The sequence below is a fragment of the Erigeron canadensis genome, chromosome 9 (assembly GCF_010389155.1).
Source record: "Erigeron canadensis isolate Cc75 chromosome 9, C_canadensis_v1, whole genome shotgun sequence".
Lineage (NCBI taxonomy): Eukaryota > Viridiplantae > Streptophyta > Magnoliopsida > Asterales > Asteraceae > Erigeron > Erigeron canadensis.
In genome coordinates, this window is record NC_057769.1 from 8,696,777 (window position 1) to 8,718,074 (window position 21,298).

Here is a 21,298-nt window from a genome sequence, read left to right on the forward strand (position 1 = left end):
TTGGTTAATTGGGGTCGACAGCGGTAGCGACAATGCGGTGGTGACGGGTGGCGTCGGCGTCTGATGGTAGTGACGACAAGTAATATAAGATATTGATGTAAATGTGTGTATTGTTTTAATAAAAGATATTCCATAAATTTTTTACATGTAACTTTTAATATGTCATTCTTTTAATATATAGAAGAAGAAGATATAGTATACATCCATTGATTTTTATTTACTTTAGATAATATATATCCTCAATTTTAGTTCTAGCATATGATCGACATTACTATTATAATAAATAAATCAATAATATATATTGATAATATGTATATCCGTTAATCAAGATATAATATACATCCATTGCTTTTTATTTTACTTAAGTAATATATATCCTAAATTTTAGTTCGACCATATGATCAACATAATTATTATTATTATAAATTAATACTCCGTAATATATAAAACTTTTGTGTGGGCCCTTAATTTTTATTTTTAATTATGAATTATGACATCATCAAGTTTTAATTAGATGAAATTGAGACTTTTGATTGGTTAATACGCTATTAGGTCAGTTGTCTTATAAAGATATCTTGAAAACCCCTCTAGTAGTTACTATAATATAGGTCCTTTTGTATCCCTGATTACAAAAAAATGGACATCCTACTGCATACCATCTTCACTTCCATGGCTACGATACTACGTATATTAGTTATCATAACCTTGTTAGCTCTGATAGCAAAGATATTCATCGGAAAATCAATAAAAAATCCAAATTATGTCCCGGTTATTGGAACTGTTTTTGGTCAACTCTTGTACTATAATAAACTTCATGACTATTTTGCAGATATTGCCCTGAAACACCCTATACTACTTTCAGGCTTCTTGCCCCTCATCAATCTGAACTATATACCGCTGATACTCAAAATATTGAATACATACTTAAGACCAACTTTGATAACTACCAGAAAGGTGAAGGAAACAAGGATAAAATTACCGACTTATTGGGAAATGGGATATTTGCTGTTGAGGCGTCAAGTGGAAACAGCAGAGGAAACTTGCTGGTTTTGAATTCTCGACAAGGGTGTTGAGAGACTTCAGTTGTCAAGTTTTTAGAAAAAATGCGGCCAAATTGGTTGGAGTTGTTTTTCTCAGTTTGCCAAGGCTAACAAAGTTCTTGATATTCAAGTATGTTTTTCTCGTTTCCTTAATTTTATTCAACGTTATAAATAAAGACACGAACCAATGATTACCAAAAACAAAAAACAAAAACAAAGATTCTCACTCCGTCCCATTTTAATTAATTTTTCTATTTTGACTGGTCAAGTCTTTTTTCTTTCGACTTTGACCGTAAATATCTTTGTTTGTGTTATATATTAGTTGATGAATCAAAAGTGCATTTAAAACTAAACCAATTCATATATGTTAAGTCAAGGGTTATAAAATACAAACAAAAATATTTACAGTCAAAGTTTAATGAAAAAGATTCAAAAGCTTAAACCAGAACACTTAATATGGAACGTATGGGACGGAAGGAGTATGGCCAAAACACGCTAACTTTGAAAGAGTCAAAAATACTCTTCTAGACCCACTCATGATTTGTACTTTAGTCTTACTCGTTATTATACTGTCATTAAAAGACATGTAATGTTTTTACTCTCATTAAATTAAAAACTTTTGCAAGAAATTCATCCAAAAAGCATCATTTAGTAATGAAATTCATTCTGCAAGCATGCATGAATTGCTTTTTTGAACTTATGCAAAGTAAGTCTGATACATGTCATATATAAAGTGATATATCCTATCTGTCATGATTGTGCGCGCGATACGTACTTGTAGAATTTGCTTATGCAATGCACTTTGGATTCAATATTCAAAGTTGGGTTTGGAGTGGATTTGAATTGCCTCCAAGGAACTAGCAAACAAGGTGGGGAATTTATTAAGGCCTTTGATGACTCAAATGCCTTAATATATTGGCGTTTAATTTGTCGATCCATTATGGAAGCTCAAGAGGTTTCTAAACATTGGCTGCGAAGCTGCTCTAAGGAACAACATCAAATTGATAAATAACTTTGTTCTTAATTTGATCAGCAAGAGAAGGGAACATCTAGCAATGAGTCAGCGTTGTGTGAGTTATATTTCATCTATACCACCATCACTTATTTTTAATTATAACTAGATAATGCCAATGGGGTTGGTGGCCCATTGGTAAGGTCTTTGACCTTGGGGGATCCACATGGGTTCGAGTCCCACTTCCCACATGTGGGGTGGATTAATAGAGATTTTTCGAGAGTCCTGGGTTTTATCCCAGACATGCGTGTAATTTAAGAGTAGGAGTAGATTAGAATGACGTTCTAGAAAAATAAATAAATTATAACTCGATAATACTAATGACTTTTTGTTGTAATATATGGATTTCAAGAATGAAAAGGACGACATACTTTCAAGATTTCTGATTGAGAGCAAGAAGGATGAAAGGATGAATGATCAGTATCTAATGGATATTATTCTTAACTTTATGATTGCTGGGAAAGATATATACTAGCGCGAATACACTTTCATGGTTCTTCTACATGCTCTGTAAGAATCAACTCATACAGGAAAAAGTTGTTGAAGAGATTGAAAAAATTGTAGGAAATCAAGAAAGTGGATCTACAATTGAAGATTTTGTAGACAAAATAAACGATGAAGTAGTCAAGAATATGCATTGTCTTCATGCAGCTTTGACTGAAACCTTGAGGCTCTACCCTGCTGTCCCTATGGTAATTAATTTCAAAATTTCTCAAGCAAAGTAATATTCATTAATTGTTGTCAATATGGTTTCATCATATCATATGCTATAGTTTGAAAAAACTTTGAGATTTTTGATAAGCGCACGCTGGAAATGTAGATGCCACGAAATCATCATACTTCGATTGTGTGTTTTTAATTACAAGAATTTGTTTTTTAACAATTTTATTGAATGCTTTTGTGTTTTGTGTTATTATTTCAAGGACGGAAAAGTTGCAGGCAGTGATGACATTCTTCCAGATGGTTTCAAGCTGACCAAAGTCGACGGTGTGTACTATTTGGGGAGACGATGCTGAGGATTTCAAACCCGAAAGATGGCTTAATGATAACGGAGTTTTCCACCCTGTATCTCCTTTCAAGTTTGTAGCATTTCATGTAAGTAAACTTCTCCCATAACTTAAAAGTCAAACCTTTGACCTTCTCATTGACACTTTGAAAATTCAAGTCAATTGTGAAGTTAGAAAGTTCACTCATTTCCAATTTCTTTGTAAAATTTACAGAACATAAGAAATCAAAATCCTAGGAAAGCCAAAAAAAAACTTTTTTGGATAAAGGGTGCTAGCTCATTAATTAATTGATTGTTTTTTCATTTTCTTGTGATCATTATTTTGGTGTTTAATTATATCAACTCTTGCTATATATAGATCCAACTGTGTAGGCAGGTCCAAGGATTTGTTTGGGAAAAGATTTCGCATACCGTCAGATGAAGATAGCGTCGATTGCTCTTCTTCGTTTCTTCACGTTCAAAATAGCCAATGAATCAACAAAAGTGATCGACTTACCGAACCATGTTTACGCTCCACATAAATGGAGGTCTTCATCTTCTTGCAAATCCAAGATCAAACACTCTATTGAAAGTTGTTTCAGTTTCTTGTTTTGTGTTTCATTATTTCGTTGTAGATATCAATATGTAATCCGAAACCAAGAAGTAGGATGATCTGATCGAAGCCTACAAAAATATGAAGTATTATATATTCTTGTACATTAAGACAAGTTTGTTTTGAGATTTCAAATGACATTGTTGTCGTATGAAAATCTGGGCCCGTAAAACTATTATGACTATATAGTATGTGTGTATGACTATTATGGCATTGCCTTTTTTTTACGCATAATAGAACATAATAAGTCATTACATAGAAATAGAAGTAGAAGGTAAGCCGACGTCGTATATATAAATATAAAACTATTTATATTTGCTCAATTTTTGGAGGCATGCTGGTTAATTTGGCAGGATCTACCTTGTATATATATATATCAGTATTATATATTTAATTTTATTTTTTATTTACTATAAACTAATTTTTTAATTTCTATATTAATAATATTCTCTGTTGTTAATTTTGAAAAACTGTCAAATTTTATTAAATAAGAAATTTTAACTTCTAAGTAAACTTCGAGTTTAAAGGTAACCAGATAAGTAAGTGAACCTATAGAACAACAGAAGTGACCTTTTCACTTTAATTTTTTTCGGCTTTTGGGCTGGATATGCATGCATATATATGGTTATATCGATGTAGCACCAGGGAATCTACCAATAAACTAAAACAGGATTAAGATATTCTTGAAATGACACATGACATAATTCTTGATTGACACATGTACTTTTAATTTATTTATTTTATTAAATTAGTTTTATTTTAATTGTATATAGATTCAATTTGTTTATTAGACTTACAATTAAACTTTAACTCTTAACCTATTAATACAAAAGACATTATAACCTTATTTGTTTCTCATTAATATATTGTCTAGTTTTTTTTTCAACACTTCAACTCTTATTACTTATATCACTTATAAAATGAAGAATTTAAAAATTATAGTTTACGATTCGAAATAACAAAACTATTTGCCGTAATCCACAATGCTTATAAGTTTAGATTTTGATGTGATCCAAAAAATTTAACGTAAATCTAAAACTCTAACTAAAGATGTATTATATTTATCATTGCTATTTATTATAATTTCGTTCCGATCATCGATTAATTTAACCATAATTTATTTCATAGTCATGAATCATGTGTGAGATATATTCGAATTTCTTTATGATACAATCTATATAGCTACCGTACATCGTACGGGTATTAGGACTAGTATAGTATAATTAATTTTGAATATATTCCCTAATCGTACAATTTCATACGTTTTACTAGTAGTGTAAGTATATCGGACAAAATTAAAAACATGAGTTTCTCTTATAAATTCACATAATTAATCAAGCTAATGCGACTTTTGTCATTACATATCGATATGTAATAATTTAGGGCCGGCCCAAGGAACTATGGGCTTAAGACAAGTCAAGAGAAAAAGACCCTAAGCTAGGAGCTGAATTTGATCCGACTACCTAAAAACCAATACAGCATGGTTGGATTAGTGGTAAACATCATTGCTTCAGGAGACAGAGGTCATGGGTTCGATCCTCATCCCATGCAAAGGTTGGAGGGCCTTTTCTACCATTTAGGTAGAAATTGAAAACAGTCTCTCTACTTAGGTAGAGGTAAGGTCTGCCTACGTCTTAACTTCCCCCATACACCGTTGAGGTATTGGGGGCTCAAAACCTGCGGAAGACGGCACTGAGCAGTTACTTACTTAGTTACGTAAATCGCCCAATCAACATGTTTATAGCTAATTATTAAATGTCACGATACTGTATATAGCATATAATATATGTATTATGTACAAAATAAATGTGTATATATATATATATATAACATATATGTATGTATATATAAAATTCTAAAAAAGGGCCCTTAAAAAATTTGGGTCTTATGTGGTTGCCCACCATGTTTAATATACCTATGGGCAACCATGATGGGCCGATTATTCCTCTGGATAACTCATGATTTATTTAAACGCATATATATATATATATATCAAAATTCACATGCATATTCGGGATTTTCCTCGTCTTAATCTTTATTTGTGTGTTTAATTAGGTGATCCCTCTTAAGCTTTAACTGGTTTGATTAGAGTGCGGTAAAAGATGTTTAGATCGAAAAGTAGCATGCAACAACAACGAGACAAGCACATTCAGAATATGTCTTCAAATCGTCATACCATGGAGCCTCCAAACATACAAAGTCACCTTCAATCAAATACCGAAGGACATGGTCAGCTTGAAGACTACTCAGACCACACTCCAATGCTCCATCAAAAAACATTCCAACCTTCTTTCGTTCCTTATGTTCCTCACAAGTCTTTATCATCGACTTCTTCCTTTGCTGAATCCTCACAATCCCTACCCTCACTAGATAACCATGCTTCACCTCAACGTTCGTCCTTTGAGTCTACTTTAGATGATGAAACTGATTTACTTGATGAATATGAGATGAAATTGCTCTATGAGGCTCAGATACAAGGTAAACTCTTAACGGATTGTTTCCAACATTTCTTTTTCTGTTTTGTTTATAAAATGCTAAAAGTGGTTAATAACTTCATAGATGAGCAAGGGAATATTCTGAGGACACAAAAAATGAGAGCAAAAGATATATATAAGCTAAACGAAGGTGAAAAGGTTTTGGTTCATCTCAACGAAAATGACCAACCAGTCAAAGCATCAGGGGGACTATGCACTCGTTTCATGACCTTACTTTTAAAACAACCTAACTTGTGTCCTATTGAAGCAAGAAACTGGGAAGAAGTAAAAACAGGATGTGGTGTTAGGCTTCTAGGAGAACTGCGGGTAAGGTTCCTTTTTTTTATAGTATAATTATGTACCGACTGTTTCAACTTTAAATACTGAACCTAGTTATCAACTTTAAGCTTGTTGGTTTTCTTAACAGGCAAAATTTTGTATACCTCAAGGAGAAAATATAGATAAGGTCCTTCTCAAACACTTTAATGAAAGGTACAGGTCTCTCAAACATAGGAGAAAGGAGAATTTATTTAGGTTGGTTGCAACGAGACTCGATGAGGCTAATAACATTGGAGGAGATAATGTACAAGCGGTTGAGTATACGAAAGAACAAATTCTACATGCACTTGATTTGGTTGAACCACCTCCCAATACTTTTGACTACCAATGGGAATTGTATAAAAGCCACCTTAGATCAGAAGATTCACAGGTAATTCTGATTTTTCACTACTAATGAGATTTCCTCCATGGCTCACCTCGCTCACATTTTGATTTTTATAAGCTCTTTTACTGATATGTGCTTCATTTAATATAAATGTAGAAATTATCTGAAAATGGAAAGAAGGCAAGGGGTGAGCATCTTCATAGCCGTGCAACTGGGGCCAAGAGTTTTGCACGACTAAGGGATGAATTTGTGAGTTTTAGCTAAAAGTTTTTAACGATTTATATCTATTTCTGTTCCTTATATATCATATTTAATTCTTATCTAATAAAACTACAGAAACTAAAGCATAAAAGAGATGCTAAACCATTGGAGATGTTTGAAATGGCTTATCAAACAAAAGAAGGGAAATACATTAAAGATGCATCTAGAGAATTTATGGTATGCAATTATCTGCTCTATTAGTTTTGAAGTCAGATATCTAAAGTCATATTTTAGCCGTATATCTCGTCGATTTCATGTTGTCTAGTGTAGTTTCTGATATATGTAAGCTATGCTTGTTCTGGTCAATTTATTGAGTTTTTTCTGATAATTTTTTCTGGTCATAAATAGGAATTTTTATCAGAGTAAAAGCTTTTACTTGTTTTGTTTTAGGATCGAGCAAATGAAGAAGTTTCGAAGAAAGTTTTAGAGCACGGTGGTTCTGAATGTGTTGATATCCATGAAAGGGTTGTCATTGAGAGAGAAGTTATGACTGAGCTTAGGGGTCCCGATAGGCCTGGACGAGCCCGTCTTTGGGGAGCTGGAGTAACAAAATCACAAGTAACAAGTTTTAGCATTGAACTTAGAAGAATGAGAGGAGAAAACTGCTCGAGATAAGCAAATTCAAGTCTTGAATAAAGCCGTTGATGACTTTAGAGCGGAGCTTCGGCTTTTCCAGAGTACATTCCAAGACAATTACGGGGATTTTACATCTAGGGCGCGTATTTCAAGTGAAGATGCATCCCGAGTACAGGTTATGTCTATTATTTTGAAAAAAGAAATTACTTCATGTATTCTTTCATGGTCCAGCCTTAGAGGTGGCAAAATGGGATTATGGGTCATGATATACATACTACTATATTATAGAGATAACTATATTGTTGTGGGTCATGGCAAAATGGGACTATGGGTCATGGAAAAATGGGATTTTGGGTAGGTCATGGTACTGCCATGTGTTTCTAAGACTGGCTTTAGTTTAAGAAATCTGTTTAGTTGCGATAACAACTAATGTGTTTCAAGTGGGTTACTTTAGTTTCTAAGGCTGGCTTGGTATTTGTATCTTTGAGAAATAATTGATTATTGGTTTACGCCGTGTGATCAAGTAATACTAAGTGTGATTAGTTAGTGGTTTATTAGGCCTGAAATCTGTTTACTAAACGAAACCATTATTCTTTTTCAGCTTCCAAGGGCGCATCAGACAAACATCCACCGAAGTTTTTAATTTGCCGGGATCTTCAGTAGGTGCGAGAAAGTTATATCTCAACTCAAAGATCTACTAGTTTGCAATGAGGATTAACACTAGTTGAAACTTAGTCTGTTTAGTTTATGAATAAATGAGAATCTCATTTCTATAATTTCTGGTGTACATCATTAAAGTAGTTAGCTATTATTTGAATTATTGTACAAGTGGATATCATTTTTATTATGAAATAATAAAGCAGGTTATGTAGCAGATAATGTAGCAGGTTATAAAGCAGGTCATTTTTATCATTTCTACTATAAATGAATCTTGATGTATATTTACGTACAGGAAGTTGACTATTACAAAATAGCTAGCTTAATAGTACACAATGCAAATGGAATGTGTAAAAATATCTTCACGTTTTAGAAGTGTGAATAATTTAAATCAATTATGTTCATATTTAAAAGTGTGAAAAGTTATGATAATATATTCACACTTGAAAGTGTGGAGTATTTTTTCACATTTTCAAGTGTGAAGTATTTTTTCACATTTTCAAGTGTGAAGTATTATGATCAAATTTGTTCACACTTTTAAGTGTGAAGTATTATAATAAAATATTAACATTTTTACGTGTGAAGATTCATGATATTATATTTACACTTTCAAGTGTGAAGAATTGTAACAACATATTCACATTTTCAAGTGTGAGAACTTGATATCATTTTGTAACACTTATTTTTTTCACACCCAATTCAAATGTGAACTATGTTTTTGTACACATTTTTAAATGTGAATATCTATACTAAAAAAATGTGAATAATGAAACTTTTTGTTGTAGTGTTAAAATCAGTACGTAAAAAAAGGGAGATGGAAAGGTAAATGTGTGTGCTCGATCGGAGTAGGAATTTGAGCGGCGCTAACGCTATACGAACAATAGAATTCAAAAGGCTAGCTAGAAGAAACTGGTGGTAGTCAAGTAACAAATATTATATGACCCTTCACTTACTTTTGAGCCAGTTATGCAAATTTTCCTCCTGACCGGCCACATGACAAACCATATTGATTCTTCCTTTCTAAAGACTTAACTAAGATAATATGGCATCTAAATCTTAGATTTGGACGTACACAACTGCAGTGACGGAACTTGAACATACTTAATAAGGAGCGGAAATAAAAGGCACACTATATAAAGAAACAAATGGGCATAAAGTTATATCAAATGCTCCTATTTAACTTAAGGACCTTGAAGTTTTGATATTCGTTGATATGATCTGAACAAAAATTCTAGAGAATTTTTTTCATAATCACGAAGTTATTAGTAAGATTATCGTAAACACACAAATAAACCATCTCTTTATGAAATTACTGATGGCAATAACTTATTTTTATGAATTATGATTAAGGCAAAACACTGTAAAAATAATATAAACGATATATAGAAGACATGATATGCTAATAAAATACATTGAGCTTTTTTCTATTGTTTCTAACCTAATTAGACTTATAACTAATATGGAACTAAATACAATAGATAAAACATAAAATAAATAGATTTTTCCCCATGTGTAACAATTCAACAACATTTATCCTTAAGCAATGTAAAACTTTAACATTCTAGAAGAGCTAAACTATAATAGTTATATAATTTCTAAACTAATGTAAATAAACTTCATAGTAACACTAAACAATTTTGGAAGGGCTAACACCCGGCCCCTTCGTCCCATAGTAGTTCCGTACACACTACTTCTTTTTACCAAAGACGACAAAGAAGACATGGGCAGAGAGGGAGAGGGAGAGGGAGATGGAGAAATCAACTTTATAATATTCGTTGAATAATACTGTACATGATAATTAAAGATGATGCTTGTCTATGTATGAATGAAGATGTGTACACTACGTCTACGTTCATATGCAACTACACGTACTAGGTACTACACATATACTACTCTTAATTAAGTCAAAGCTAGGGTATATATGATTTCCCTACATGTAGTCTTAACTAAGCTAATTGTAAGAGTTAGTAACTAAATGCAACAACATATATATTTTCGTTATGTAGCTAGAGTCATTAATTACAACAAATTGTCTGCATTTATGAATGTACGTATACAATTTGTGTATGTTATACATGCAAATTGTCTACGGTAAGAAGTGCAACAAATTAATTCTAAAATTTTACATTTAAGGTATGAAGAAATTGGTTTAGTAAGTGTGTGCAATATTTTATTTGTATACACTTAAAAGCTAGGATACAAAGATGAATTTTTCAAAAGTGATTTCTTTTTGAAAGTACATAAAATAAAAATGTATACACAGCTAATAACTACTAATTTGTTAGTAGTGAGATGGATGAATCTAGTAAAGAATTGAAGTACTAGTACGGATATTCCATTAAATCTTATCCTCATCTATATCAAATATATGCCCATAATAAAGAATTTTTCTGAAATTGATAAACAACATTACTATCATCACTTAATTAGCAGATGCTCATCCGGACCTTACTACAGTTGACAAATATACATGTCGACACGTGAAATTTAAACTGCCAAATATCAAACGTACGTATAGGCCGGCCTACGTGGAACTTCATATGATATGTACTAATTATATCATTTATCGAGTCTTGACAAAAGAATCTGATCTTCTTTTCACAGCTTATATATATATATGCATAGAAGATCTTAAAGTCTAGCTACTCACAACAAACAGGGCGCAATTCAATCAAATCGATCTAGCTAGCTACTTTTGTATACAAAGCGACATTAATTAGTCTCTCGATCGAGATGGCTATGGTTAAGGCATTGGTGAATGACAGATCGGTGGTCATATTCAGCAACACCTCTTGCTGCATGTGCTACACCATAATGAAGCTAATAAGCAGCTTTGGGGCAAATCCTACGGTTTATGAGCTAGATGAGCATCCGGACGGGAAGCAGATAGAGAAAGAACTCAGAGGACTAGGGTGCAAGCCGAGTGTCCCGGCTGTATTCATTGGAGAGGAGCTGATTGGTGGGGCTAATGAAATCATGAGCCTTCATCTCAAGGGGGAGCTGGTACCGCTCCTCCTCAAGGCTAACGCTATATGGGTTTAGTCGAGCAAATTCAGTTCCTACGTACGATTTTATAGATGAGCCGGCCTTGTTAACATTGCTAAAAAATACTCTATATATATAGCATTTTCATGTGTAATTTCACTAACTATTTATAAAAGAAATTAAATGGGAGATTGTCGGATTGATAATATACTATGCTTGCAAAAGTTACAATAATAAACTGTCCTTTGTGTCACAGTTTCTATTTTGAAAGTGCGGTTATGAGAAACAAAACAGTTTTAATGGAAGATACGAGTAATACGGAGTATAAGTATATATCATGATCAACCATGTATATTTTACATATCTAACCTATGCATACCGTATATTTGATGTTAATTTGATCGAAGTCACTTTTTTTTTCTTATAAAGATTACTACTATGTTATATCACACTAGGGACGCGGTTTGGTTTTTACCCAGTTAAAACGTAAACCGAACCATTTAAAAAATCGTAAAAAAAAAACAGACTGTTTTTAAATTTGGTTTTTGGTTTGGTTTTTAACCGAAACCGAATTATATATTTGTTTTGGTTTAGTTATGGGTATATGAAAATAAATTTGGTTAAACTGAAAACTCTATTATTATGCAGTTTTTTTAAATATTTAATACTTACTTCTTTTATATAAATCATTATTCATTAATGTGTTTCTTTCGTTTCATTTTATTACTATATTCATCTTTTGCAAATATTAGAAAAGATTTGATGACAAACAATTAAGAACTTGTAGATAGAAGATTGAAGAATTTTCAATAATGATGATAAACATGAGTTTATATGTTCAGTATTTTCTAACATTGATTTCTTAATAATCTACGAGTAATTTACTATATACTTTGGTGAATAATTGAAATCATGAACCTATTTTGGTTGAATACAACATGGATCAAAAAGGTGAATTGTGTTTTCTAGTATTTGGTTTTTTTAGGTTTAAACCGAAACTAAACCGAATTATAATTTGCTTTTCAATTTGGTTTCTTTCTTTTATATTAGGTTTTGGTTCGGTTTTGGTTTTGAGAAATAAAAATAAAAAAAATTGAAAAAACCGAACCAAGTATACCAAATAACCGAAAACCGAACCGAGTAACACCCGTATATCACACGTATAAAATGTAAAAGACAAACTATAAAGCTTTGGATTATCCTTTATCCACGAACTCTTTTTTCTACATGTGGAAAAAGATGAAGAATATCAAGCCGCTGCAATATCAAAGATCTGTGATGCTGACTTGACTGTACGTCTTATGTAATACGAGTATTCGCATATATATATAGTGTTAGAAGATGAGAACAAATCAAGATTAAAGATAGAAGATATCGGATCAGAACAAATCATCATTAGGAGATTTAGGAGATATCAATTTGGTCATCAAGAAACGAGTTTTCAAGAATTGATTTAGTTTCCATATTTACATTTTCTCTTCTTGTATAAATTGAGGATCTCCTCCATCGGATTGAATATCAATAATATATATAATTCAAACCATAAATAATTAACATGGTACCAAAGCCAGTAATTCCAGCATCATCATCTACCTTTTAACCTCACCAAACCATTATCATCATCATCAGATTTAAGCTACCATGGGCGAATTAGCCAATTTTCAGAATTGGCCTTGCAATTAGCCAACTTTCTGCAAAACAATTCTAATCAACGATCACAAATCCCAAAACTTTCCGATAATCTTCAGATTAATCTGAAGTTAAATAGCCAAAACTATGCCTTATGGACTCGAATGATTCGAGTCGCCATAGGCGGAAAATCAAAGAATCTTTTAAATCACTTAACCGAAAACCCACCTGAAAAATTATCATTAGAAAAATACGAGATATGGGAACAAGAAGACCTGATCGTTTTTTCTTGGCTCATTCAAAACATCAAGCCAACCATAGCCGGTAATCTGACCGAGTTTTCCACATCAAAAGCATTGTAGGATGCCTTGGTAACAACATACAGTAGCGGCAAAGATAAATAGCATGCCTTTAATCTCCATGTAAAAGCCAACGAGTTGAAGCAACATGATAAAACCGTTGAGGATTTCTGGATTTCTCTCCAAGGTGTATGGGGGGAGATAGATCGGATTGATCCCAATTCAATGAAGTGACCTGATGATATAAAAACATATTCAAAAATCCGATCTGATAAAAAACTATTCCAATTTTTGAATGGATTAGATCGGAAATTCGATTGAATAAAAAGGGAGATACTTCGAACCGACCCTGTTCCAACTGCTGAAGCAGCCTATGCCACTGTCCAAAAAGAAGTTGCTCACCAAAAGATTTTGGGAGCAACTACCACTAAATCACAAGGTGTCGCCGCCGGGTTGATTGCCGGAGAAATCAATGGCGGCAGTTTTGTGTCCAAAGGTTACCAACGATACGACGGCAAGAAAAAGGAGATTCATGATGATAAATCACACCTAACGTGTGATGAATATGGCATGCCTCGACACACACGAGATCAGTGTTTCGAGATAATCGGATATCCCAAGTGGTGGACGGACGACCACAAAACGGCGGCCAAGAAAAACTTCAAGAAAAATTATACCACCAAATCCAGCACCGCCACTCCTACCGCCAAAGCCAATACCACCAGAGAAAGTGATAATCGAAAATTGGAGACAGGATTCGGTGGCATAGCGACGGCCGAAGTTAATAAAGGGGAGAGGGATTTTTCGGTGGTTGAAGGTAACAGGAATGGGGGGATGCAAACTAACCCTAAGTTTCCATATAAACATGTGTGTGTGTGTGTGTGTGTGTGTGTGTGTGTGTGTGTGTGTGTGTGTGTGTGTTAATAAGGATGGGTTTTATAAGCCATATGGGTCGTACAGTAGTGGGCCGAAATGTTTTGGGCCATTGGAGAAACAAGGGGGAGCCCATATCACTAAGCCCAGCTGCAATAACTTAAATGGGTCATGGGTTTTTGACTGTGGTGCAACCGATACCATGATCTATGACCCAACCGATTTTTCTGTTTTTTCAAAACCAAAAAGAACCAAAATTGAAGTTGCAAATAAGCAAAAAATGGTTGTTAAAAATGGTGGAACCGTCAAAATTTCTCCAAATATCAATCTAACCAATTGTCTCTATTTTCCTTCTTTGTCACATAAGCTTTTGTCAATAAGTCATGTGACAAAAGAGCTCAACTGTTTAGTTCTTATGCATCCACACTTTTGTCTGTTACAGGATATCAGGACGGGACGGATCATTGGGCGTGGCACTGAGAGAGAAGGACTGTATTATGTTGATGAAGTTACTGATAATGGAAAGGTGATGCTAGCTCATGGAACTAATGAAAGGCAGGCTTGGTTATGGCATAGAAGACTGGGACATCCTTCAGTTAGTTATTTGCATACTTTGTTTCCGAACCTTTTTTCTTTAAATAAAACAATTTCTTGTGAGACTTGCATTTTAGCCAAAAGTCACAGACAAACCTTTAGACCCACTAATACTAGAGTTCAAGATCCTTTTTTGTTAGTTCGTTCAGATGTGTAGGGTCTTGCTCCAGTGGTTGGGGGTCAGAATTTCAAATATTATGTAATTTTTGTTGATGATTGCACTCGAATGACTTGGATTTTTAATTTTTGAAAAATAAAGGTGAATTTTATGATAGATTTACCATTTTTTATGTCGATAAGGTGGAACACGAATAGGTGGTGGGCTGAAGGGTGGAATCGGGTCAGGCCTCACAAACTCCGTCCCTGTATACTGGCCTGCCACATCGGCTGGTAATAATCAAGAGTGTAGTTTGTATGGGCCTGCTGCGACCCTAACCATGTCACCTCCTGATCCATATGTCGCTGATAGTCATCAAAAGCCTGGCGGCTGGCCTGGTGCCCCTCATAGATCTGCTGGAGCTAGGTGCTCAAAGAGATCAAATCAATACCTACCGAACCCCGCCTCCTCGGTGGCTCCTGTTGAGCATCCCCATCTCCACATCCTCATGCGCCTCCACAACTGGAGGTGGTGCAGCAACCTCTCCTTTATCCTCCAACAATCGTGCAGGTTGACCTCCCTGTCCCTTCCTTAAAATCTTGGCCTTGATCAATTTTTTTCTGCCAAGCTCTCCTGCATAACTGGTGGAGAGAGATGAGTCTAACAATCCTCGGAATCAAAAATACCCATACGCTTATAAATACGGGTAACAAACTGCCCCAGAACCAACACAGAATCACTGTGGTTGCACATCCTGTCAAGTACAACCATGGAAGCTAAAGCAAACCTACCCGGCGCCCCCCACTGAACAACTTCATCAACCAGAGATCCAACTGATATGCCTTATCCCAATGGGTAGACCGCTGGACCAGAAATGTAACAATCATCCGATGCAATAACCTCAGCCTGACATTCTTGATTTTAGACACAGTACCTGAACCACCAGTCGGCCAGGCTTCTCCTCCTGAAATTCGAGTCCAATATTGTGCAATGGACTCATTATCTCCAAGATCCTGCTTCACATACAATCCTCTTCTTAACACTTGCATGAATTCATTATGTCTCAACTGGTCCTGTGAGTACATACCGATATAATAACCAAATTGAACAATCGATATCTTCCGTTGTGTTCCCCCGCAGTAAAATGAAACACATCTTTCCTCGAAAATATCTTTAACCTTGTTCAACTCCTTAGATAGTTTCAGAGTTGAATAGAATTCCAAGCACAGCTCACGGTATACTGGTTCCCTATTCAAAAAAATTTCTTGCCACATATCAACATGGACTACCCTATCACCTACGGGCACCTGAATACTAAACCATCTATTCACATCAGCTTCAACCCCAAACAAACGAGCCCCCGTATGATGAAGATATCTTGGTGGGCAGACAACCTGCTTGTGTAGTGAGAAAAACTTGTTTAAATAGATGTTCTTATGGGGTTGTCTTACCCCTTCAAATTGTAGCCAGGTATGCCTTTCATTTAAACTCCCAGGCCAAAAAGTAAGAACTGGTGGTTCCACTGTTCTCCTAGTCGTCTTAGCGGGGACTTCAGCGGTCCCGCTACCTTGACCTACTTCCATCTGCTTCCTCTTGTCAACTCCGGTAGCATCCTGTAATCACAAACAATAAGACAAACAAGCATGTTAAACGAGGAATACAAACCGGGAACCATATTGAAAACAAATAAAATTTCGGGCAGGAAAGTGCCCCACTGCGGCGCAGTGGACATCAACACCCCCTCACTGCGCAGTGAGGCAAAGGACAAACTAGGCCGAGTATTGCCACTGCGGCGCAGTGGCTGGGTTTTCTGGGTGAGTTCATTATTGTTCATCACAAATTCAAATAAACAATCAGGGGTAATTCATTATTCCATCAGCTATAAATAGCAATAATAACTACTTAATCACACTTAAACTTCCCTCCAACACTTGTTCACCAAAAACCCTAATTTTTTTTAATTTCGACTCAAATCCGGATGACAAGTGTTTGAATCGTGAAATTGAACATCACATTAGCATAATTAACACATACTAATCAAAACCCACGAATTAATTCAAGAATTAAACCCTAGAAATTGAAAAACAAAAACTAGAGGAATTAAAAAGAAAAATAGCCAAGAAACTTACTCCTTTTCCCATGGTATTGATGGATAAGTGATAATCTAAGAAGAAAAAGAAGAAGAATGCAAGTTGTGTGGTGAATTAGAGGTAAAAATTGGAGCTCTTGGGGTGTTAGATGATACCCGTTCGTTGCCTTTTTAGAGCAAGGGAGAAAGATAAGAGATTTGTTTGTGTGGTAAATAATACTCTTTCCTTTTCTTGGCTTGTACCCCGCTCCCCCTCTGACTGCTCAACACGCCCACTGTGGCGTAGTGGGCTTCGGTCTACCTCACTGCGGCGCAGTGAGGCTCATTGTAGTCAGGTGCTGAGCTTTTGGACTGCGGCGCAGTCAAGGTCACCACCCCCACTGCGGCGCAGTGGGGGACTTTTCTAGAAATTTTTTTCGTTTTTGCTACGAACTTACCTCAATTCGCTTCACACCAAATTTGAACCTGCACATTCTTGACAAAACAAAGTAAAACTATCTAACAAAATGAAAATCAAATTCGACAAAACAAAATTAAACACGGGTTGCCTCCCGAGAAGCGCTTAATTTATTTACGAGTCGTGAGCTAGACTCGACCATTTTTAAGTTTCTGAATCAAAAATGGGGATTTCTTCAACCATCCCCTCCTCCTGCTCTTCTTCCAAATACAACTTTAACCTATGACCATTGTTAGGCCCTTGATTCTACTGAGTGTTACTAGGCAAAGCACCCTAGGGCCTAGTGATAGCAGCCATCCTACTCTCAAGATCCTTGAAATTGATATCCTGATTTTTGGCATTCATCTCCACTTTACCATTAACCCTATCCAGCCTCTCACTCAACTGCCTAGTATCCTCCCTTATATTCTGGATACTTCTGTTTGTCTCCATCTAATTGCTCATCATCTGCTTCATCATTTCTCTCAACTCGGCATTAGGATCGGTAGTAGAAGAGGAAGAACCCGATCCTTGGCTTTGTTGAGTCTCCTGCTGCTGTGGCTGACTTTGATAATTGTTCCTTTGCCACCTATTACCAGAAAAATGAGAAATATTAGCAGGAAAAAAAGAGTTATAAGAATTGTTACCTGATGACCAGTTTTGAAAACCGGTGTTTCTCTAAAAACCTCCTTGCTGATTCTGCACAAAACTAACATCTTCAAGTCCCCGGTTGGGACACTCTTCAGAATAGTTTGTCTCTCCACAGTGATCACACCCATCAGCAAGGACCTTCACATCACGTTCAAGATAACCAAACCGCGATTCTTGATTAGCAAAACCTTTATCCATTCGTGCAGACAAAGCTTGAATCTCATCAATGACATTAGAACTGTTGCTTCCATTTGCTCTTGCAATCTTACTTTGCTTAAATCGGCCCTCATTCTTCAAAAATCTTTTATCATCCATGGCCGCATTATCTTTCACCATACGCTCCAAAATGTCATAACCTTCATTTGGAGTGATCTTTCTAAAACTTCCACCGAAAGCATACCCCATCTCTCTTTTAGAACCCTTATTCAAACAATCAAAGAATAATTCAACATACTTTTCCTTAGTCAACTCATGTCCCGGACAATTTCTCAACATCTCCTTAAATCGGATCCATGCATCAACAACATCTTCCCCATCTTCTTGCACAAAGGACCTTATCAAGTTCTCCAATTGCCTTTGAGTTCTAACCAAATAAAACTCACCAATAAAAGCTTCTTTGAGTTGATCCCAAGTAGTGATCAAATTCTCGGGAAGATCATTGAACCAATCTTCGGCATCTCCGGTGAGAGTAATAAGAAAGGTTTCAAGTTTGACGACATTCATTTGGTTTTGGCCATATTGATAAAGCCGAGCTAACTTCTCAAACCTCTCTAAGTGCTTATAAGGATCCCATTTATTTTTACCATCAAATTTCTGCTCTTCAATGCTTTTAAGATGGTTTGGCTTCAAGTTGAAAATTTGATCAACACCCGGTGGTCTAATGGCGGAACCACGAGCCATAGGAATAGTTCGGGTTCGGTCACCATACCGGATGTCATTTGGGTCTCTTGGTGGATTGTCACCCATTTCGTCTTTAACAAGTGCAAGATTAAAGAATTCCTCTAGATAGAACCCTTCTTCGCCCGATCTGGTGGTGCTGAAAAGTTGATCCTGCGTCTTGGTGGAGTCTTCAATGGACTAAAAAGAGGTCGCCCCGAAGAACGCAAAATCATCAACTATGAAAGAATCCTGCAAAACACAACTAACACCACACGTAAAATGCACCTGTGATAATACAAGAAAACAAATCTAAACTAATAAAGCAAATAACTCCCTCACGCGTGAGGAAGGGTCAAACCACTAAATTAACAACTAAATCGGCACATAATCCCCGGCAGCGGCGCCAAAAACTTGATGTGCAAAATCGAGCTTTAAATTTATAAAACTAGAACTACCTAAAAACTCACTACTACGCACTCACGGGCAGTGGACCCGATCGTTTGTAATATAGTTAAGAGATAAGTCTGAGTTCGTTCTCAGGGATTGGAAATGACTAGTTGCTTATGAAATGGTTTGGAAAACGGGTGTTACTTTGAAAATCGTCTTGACAATTAAAGTAAAATTGGTTTGCAAAATAATTGCATAAATTTGTACAGAACTTCAGACAATATAATTAAAAGTCATCCACCTTGACTTCCCTCGACTTCAAATGTGATTACATTTAATTAAGAACAAACTCTCTAGAGTTTAAAGATAATCGTGACAAGATGAAGGTGCTCACGTGGTACCACCACCCATGAACAAAATACCGAATCACCTAACTGCTAGTTAAATTACCCAAGTCGGTACCACCAAAACAAAGACAATTCTTCCAACAATCAGTTTTATTGACTATCAAATTATCAATTGAACCTATGTGACAATAACCTGGTACCACCAACCGATATCAATCACGTTGACAAAATTAATCTTTTCTTAAAATGATATTCACTATCATACCATGAACTAGTGATAATTACTTATAGACAAGTAACCATTTTAAAATCACATACACATTTAACTGGTACCACCAACGAAGAATTATATGCAACCAATATCAAAATTAATTAATAAAAAGAATTAACATCATCAAGATCACAGAACAACGATAATTAAATAAACTCTTTTGAATTAAAAATATTGCAATCACATTATCCATCTCGTTTCATCAAGGTGGATGATTAAACGTTTAGCCACTCATGATCAATCCACAATAATAAATAAAATATAAGAGAAACATGATGTACCAATCGTTTGATGAAAAATAAATTGCAAGACAGTAAGTAGATACGATCTAGATGGGTGTCTGTGAATCTTCAACGAATCCGCCTAAGAAATTATCTTGATTGGAGATTGAAGAACCCTTGTAGAACAGCTCTTAGAAAGATTTTTGATAACCTATTTTCGAACTAGGGTTTTTGCTTTTATACTCCTTCAAAATCTGATGCAGAAAACGATTCAACCCTTCAGCCCCCGTGCACCCACTGCGGCGCAGTGGGCTTTGTCTCCCCTCACTGCGGCGCAGTGAGTCTTGTTTGACTTTGACTTCAAGGTGACTACGGCGCAGTGGGCTTACGCACCCTCCACTGCGGCGCAGTCTGATTCCTTGGCCTTCTTTCCCTTTGATTCGACTGCGGCAGTGGGGTGTGTTCCACTCCTTTCCGTGGATATGGACTGCGGCGCAGTGGGCATAGCTTCCGTCCAGTGCGGCGCAGTCATAGCTTGTGTAAGACAAACTTCTTTCGATCTCGAATACAAGCCGAGCTTCGCCGTCTTTTCCACTTAAATCAACTCTCAATCATTCAAATCAACTTCTAGGCCAATAACCCTTCGTAATTGCACCAAATGAACACGTAACTTGTTTAGAGACTGTAAACACTAACAAACACCATAAACGCGCCAAATGCGTACAAAATATACTTAAAACGCATAAGAAATAGGCCAATAAGGATGTGGGTAATGGGTACATATTAGTCACATCACTTTCTCTCCAGTTGCGAAGATAGATACAATAAGGGTTCTTTTTTCAATAGCCACAAATCAAGGGTGGTCTCTTCATCAATTTGATGTTAAGAATGCCTTTATACACGGAGAATTGAAAGAAGAAGTTTATATGGAAGCCCCACCAGGTTTCTCTCATGGTTTTAAACAAGGAGAGGTGTGTAAGTTGAAGAAGTCTTTATATGGATTGAAGCAGTCACCTAGGGCTTGGTTTGGGAGATTTACTTTAGCAATGAAGAAATATGGATACAAACAGAGTAACTCAGATCATACCTTATTTCTCAATCATAAAGGAAATCTGGTAACATGTCTAATAATTTATGTTAATGACATGATTATTACTGGAAATGATGAAAAAGAGATTAAGAAATTGAAGGAAGCATTATTTGCGGAATTTGAGATGAAAGACTTGGGAAATCTTAAGTATTTTCTTGGAATTGAAGT

General features: G+C 35.5%; 2 protein-coding genes and 2 pseudogenes across 2 annotated transcripts; all 4 read left to right on the plus strand.

The window, feature by feature from the left end:
• Window positions 1–599: 599 nt before the first annotated feature.
• On the plus strand, window positions 600–2,204 carry LOC122583043 (annotated as a pseudogene).
• Window positions 2,205–2,270: 66 nt separating this feature from the next.
• LOC122583045 lies at window positions 2,271–3,731 on the plus strand (annotated as a pseudogene).
• A 2,096-nt stretch (window positions 3,732–5,827) lies between these two features.
• On the plus strand, window positions 5,828–8,452 carry LOC122583145. Its single transcript, XM_043755573.1, has 7 exons — window positions 5,828–6,128; window positions 6,210–6,451; window positions 6,552–6,833; window positions 6,945–7,037; window positions 7,125–7,226; window positions 7,440–7,800; window positions 8,227–8,452. Exons 1-6 carry the CDS (start codon window positions 5,828–5,830, stop codon window positions 7,662–7,664), a joined length of 1,245 nt encoding a protein of 414 aa, XP_043611508.1. The 3' UTR covers window positions 7,665–7,800; window positions 8,227–8,452.
• A 2,456-nt stretch (window positions 8,453–10,908) lies between these two features.
• On the plus strand, window positions 10,909–11,520 carry LOC122582546 (monothiol glutaredoxin-S2-like). Its single transcript, XM_043754951.1, has one exon. The coding sequence runs from the start codon at window positions 11,016–11,018 to the stop codon at window positions 11,322–11,324; it is 309 nt and encodes a 102-aa protein (XP_043610886.1). The 5' UTR covers window positions 10,909–11,015; the 3' UTR covers window positions 11,325–11,520.
• The last annotated feature ends 9,778 nt before the right edge of the window (window positions 11,521–21,298 follow it).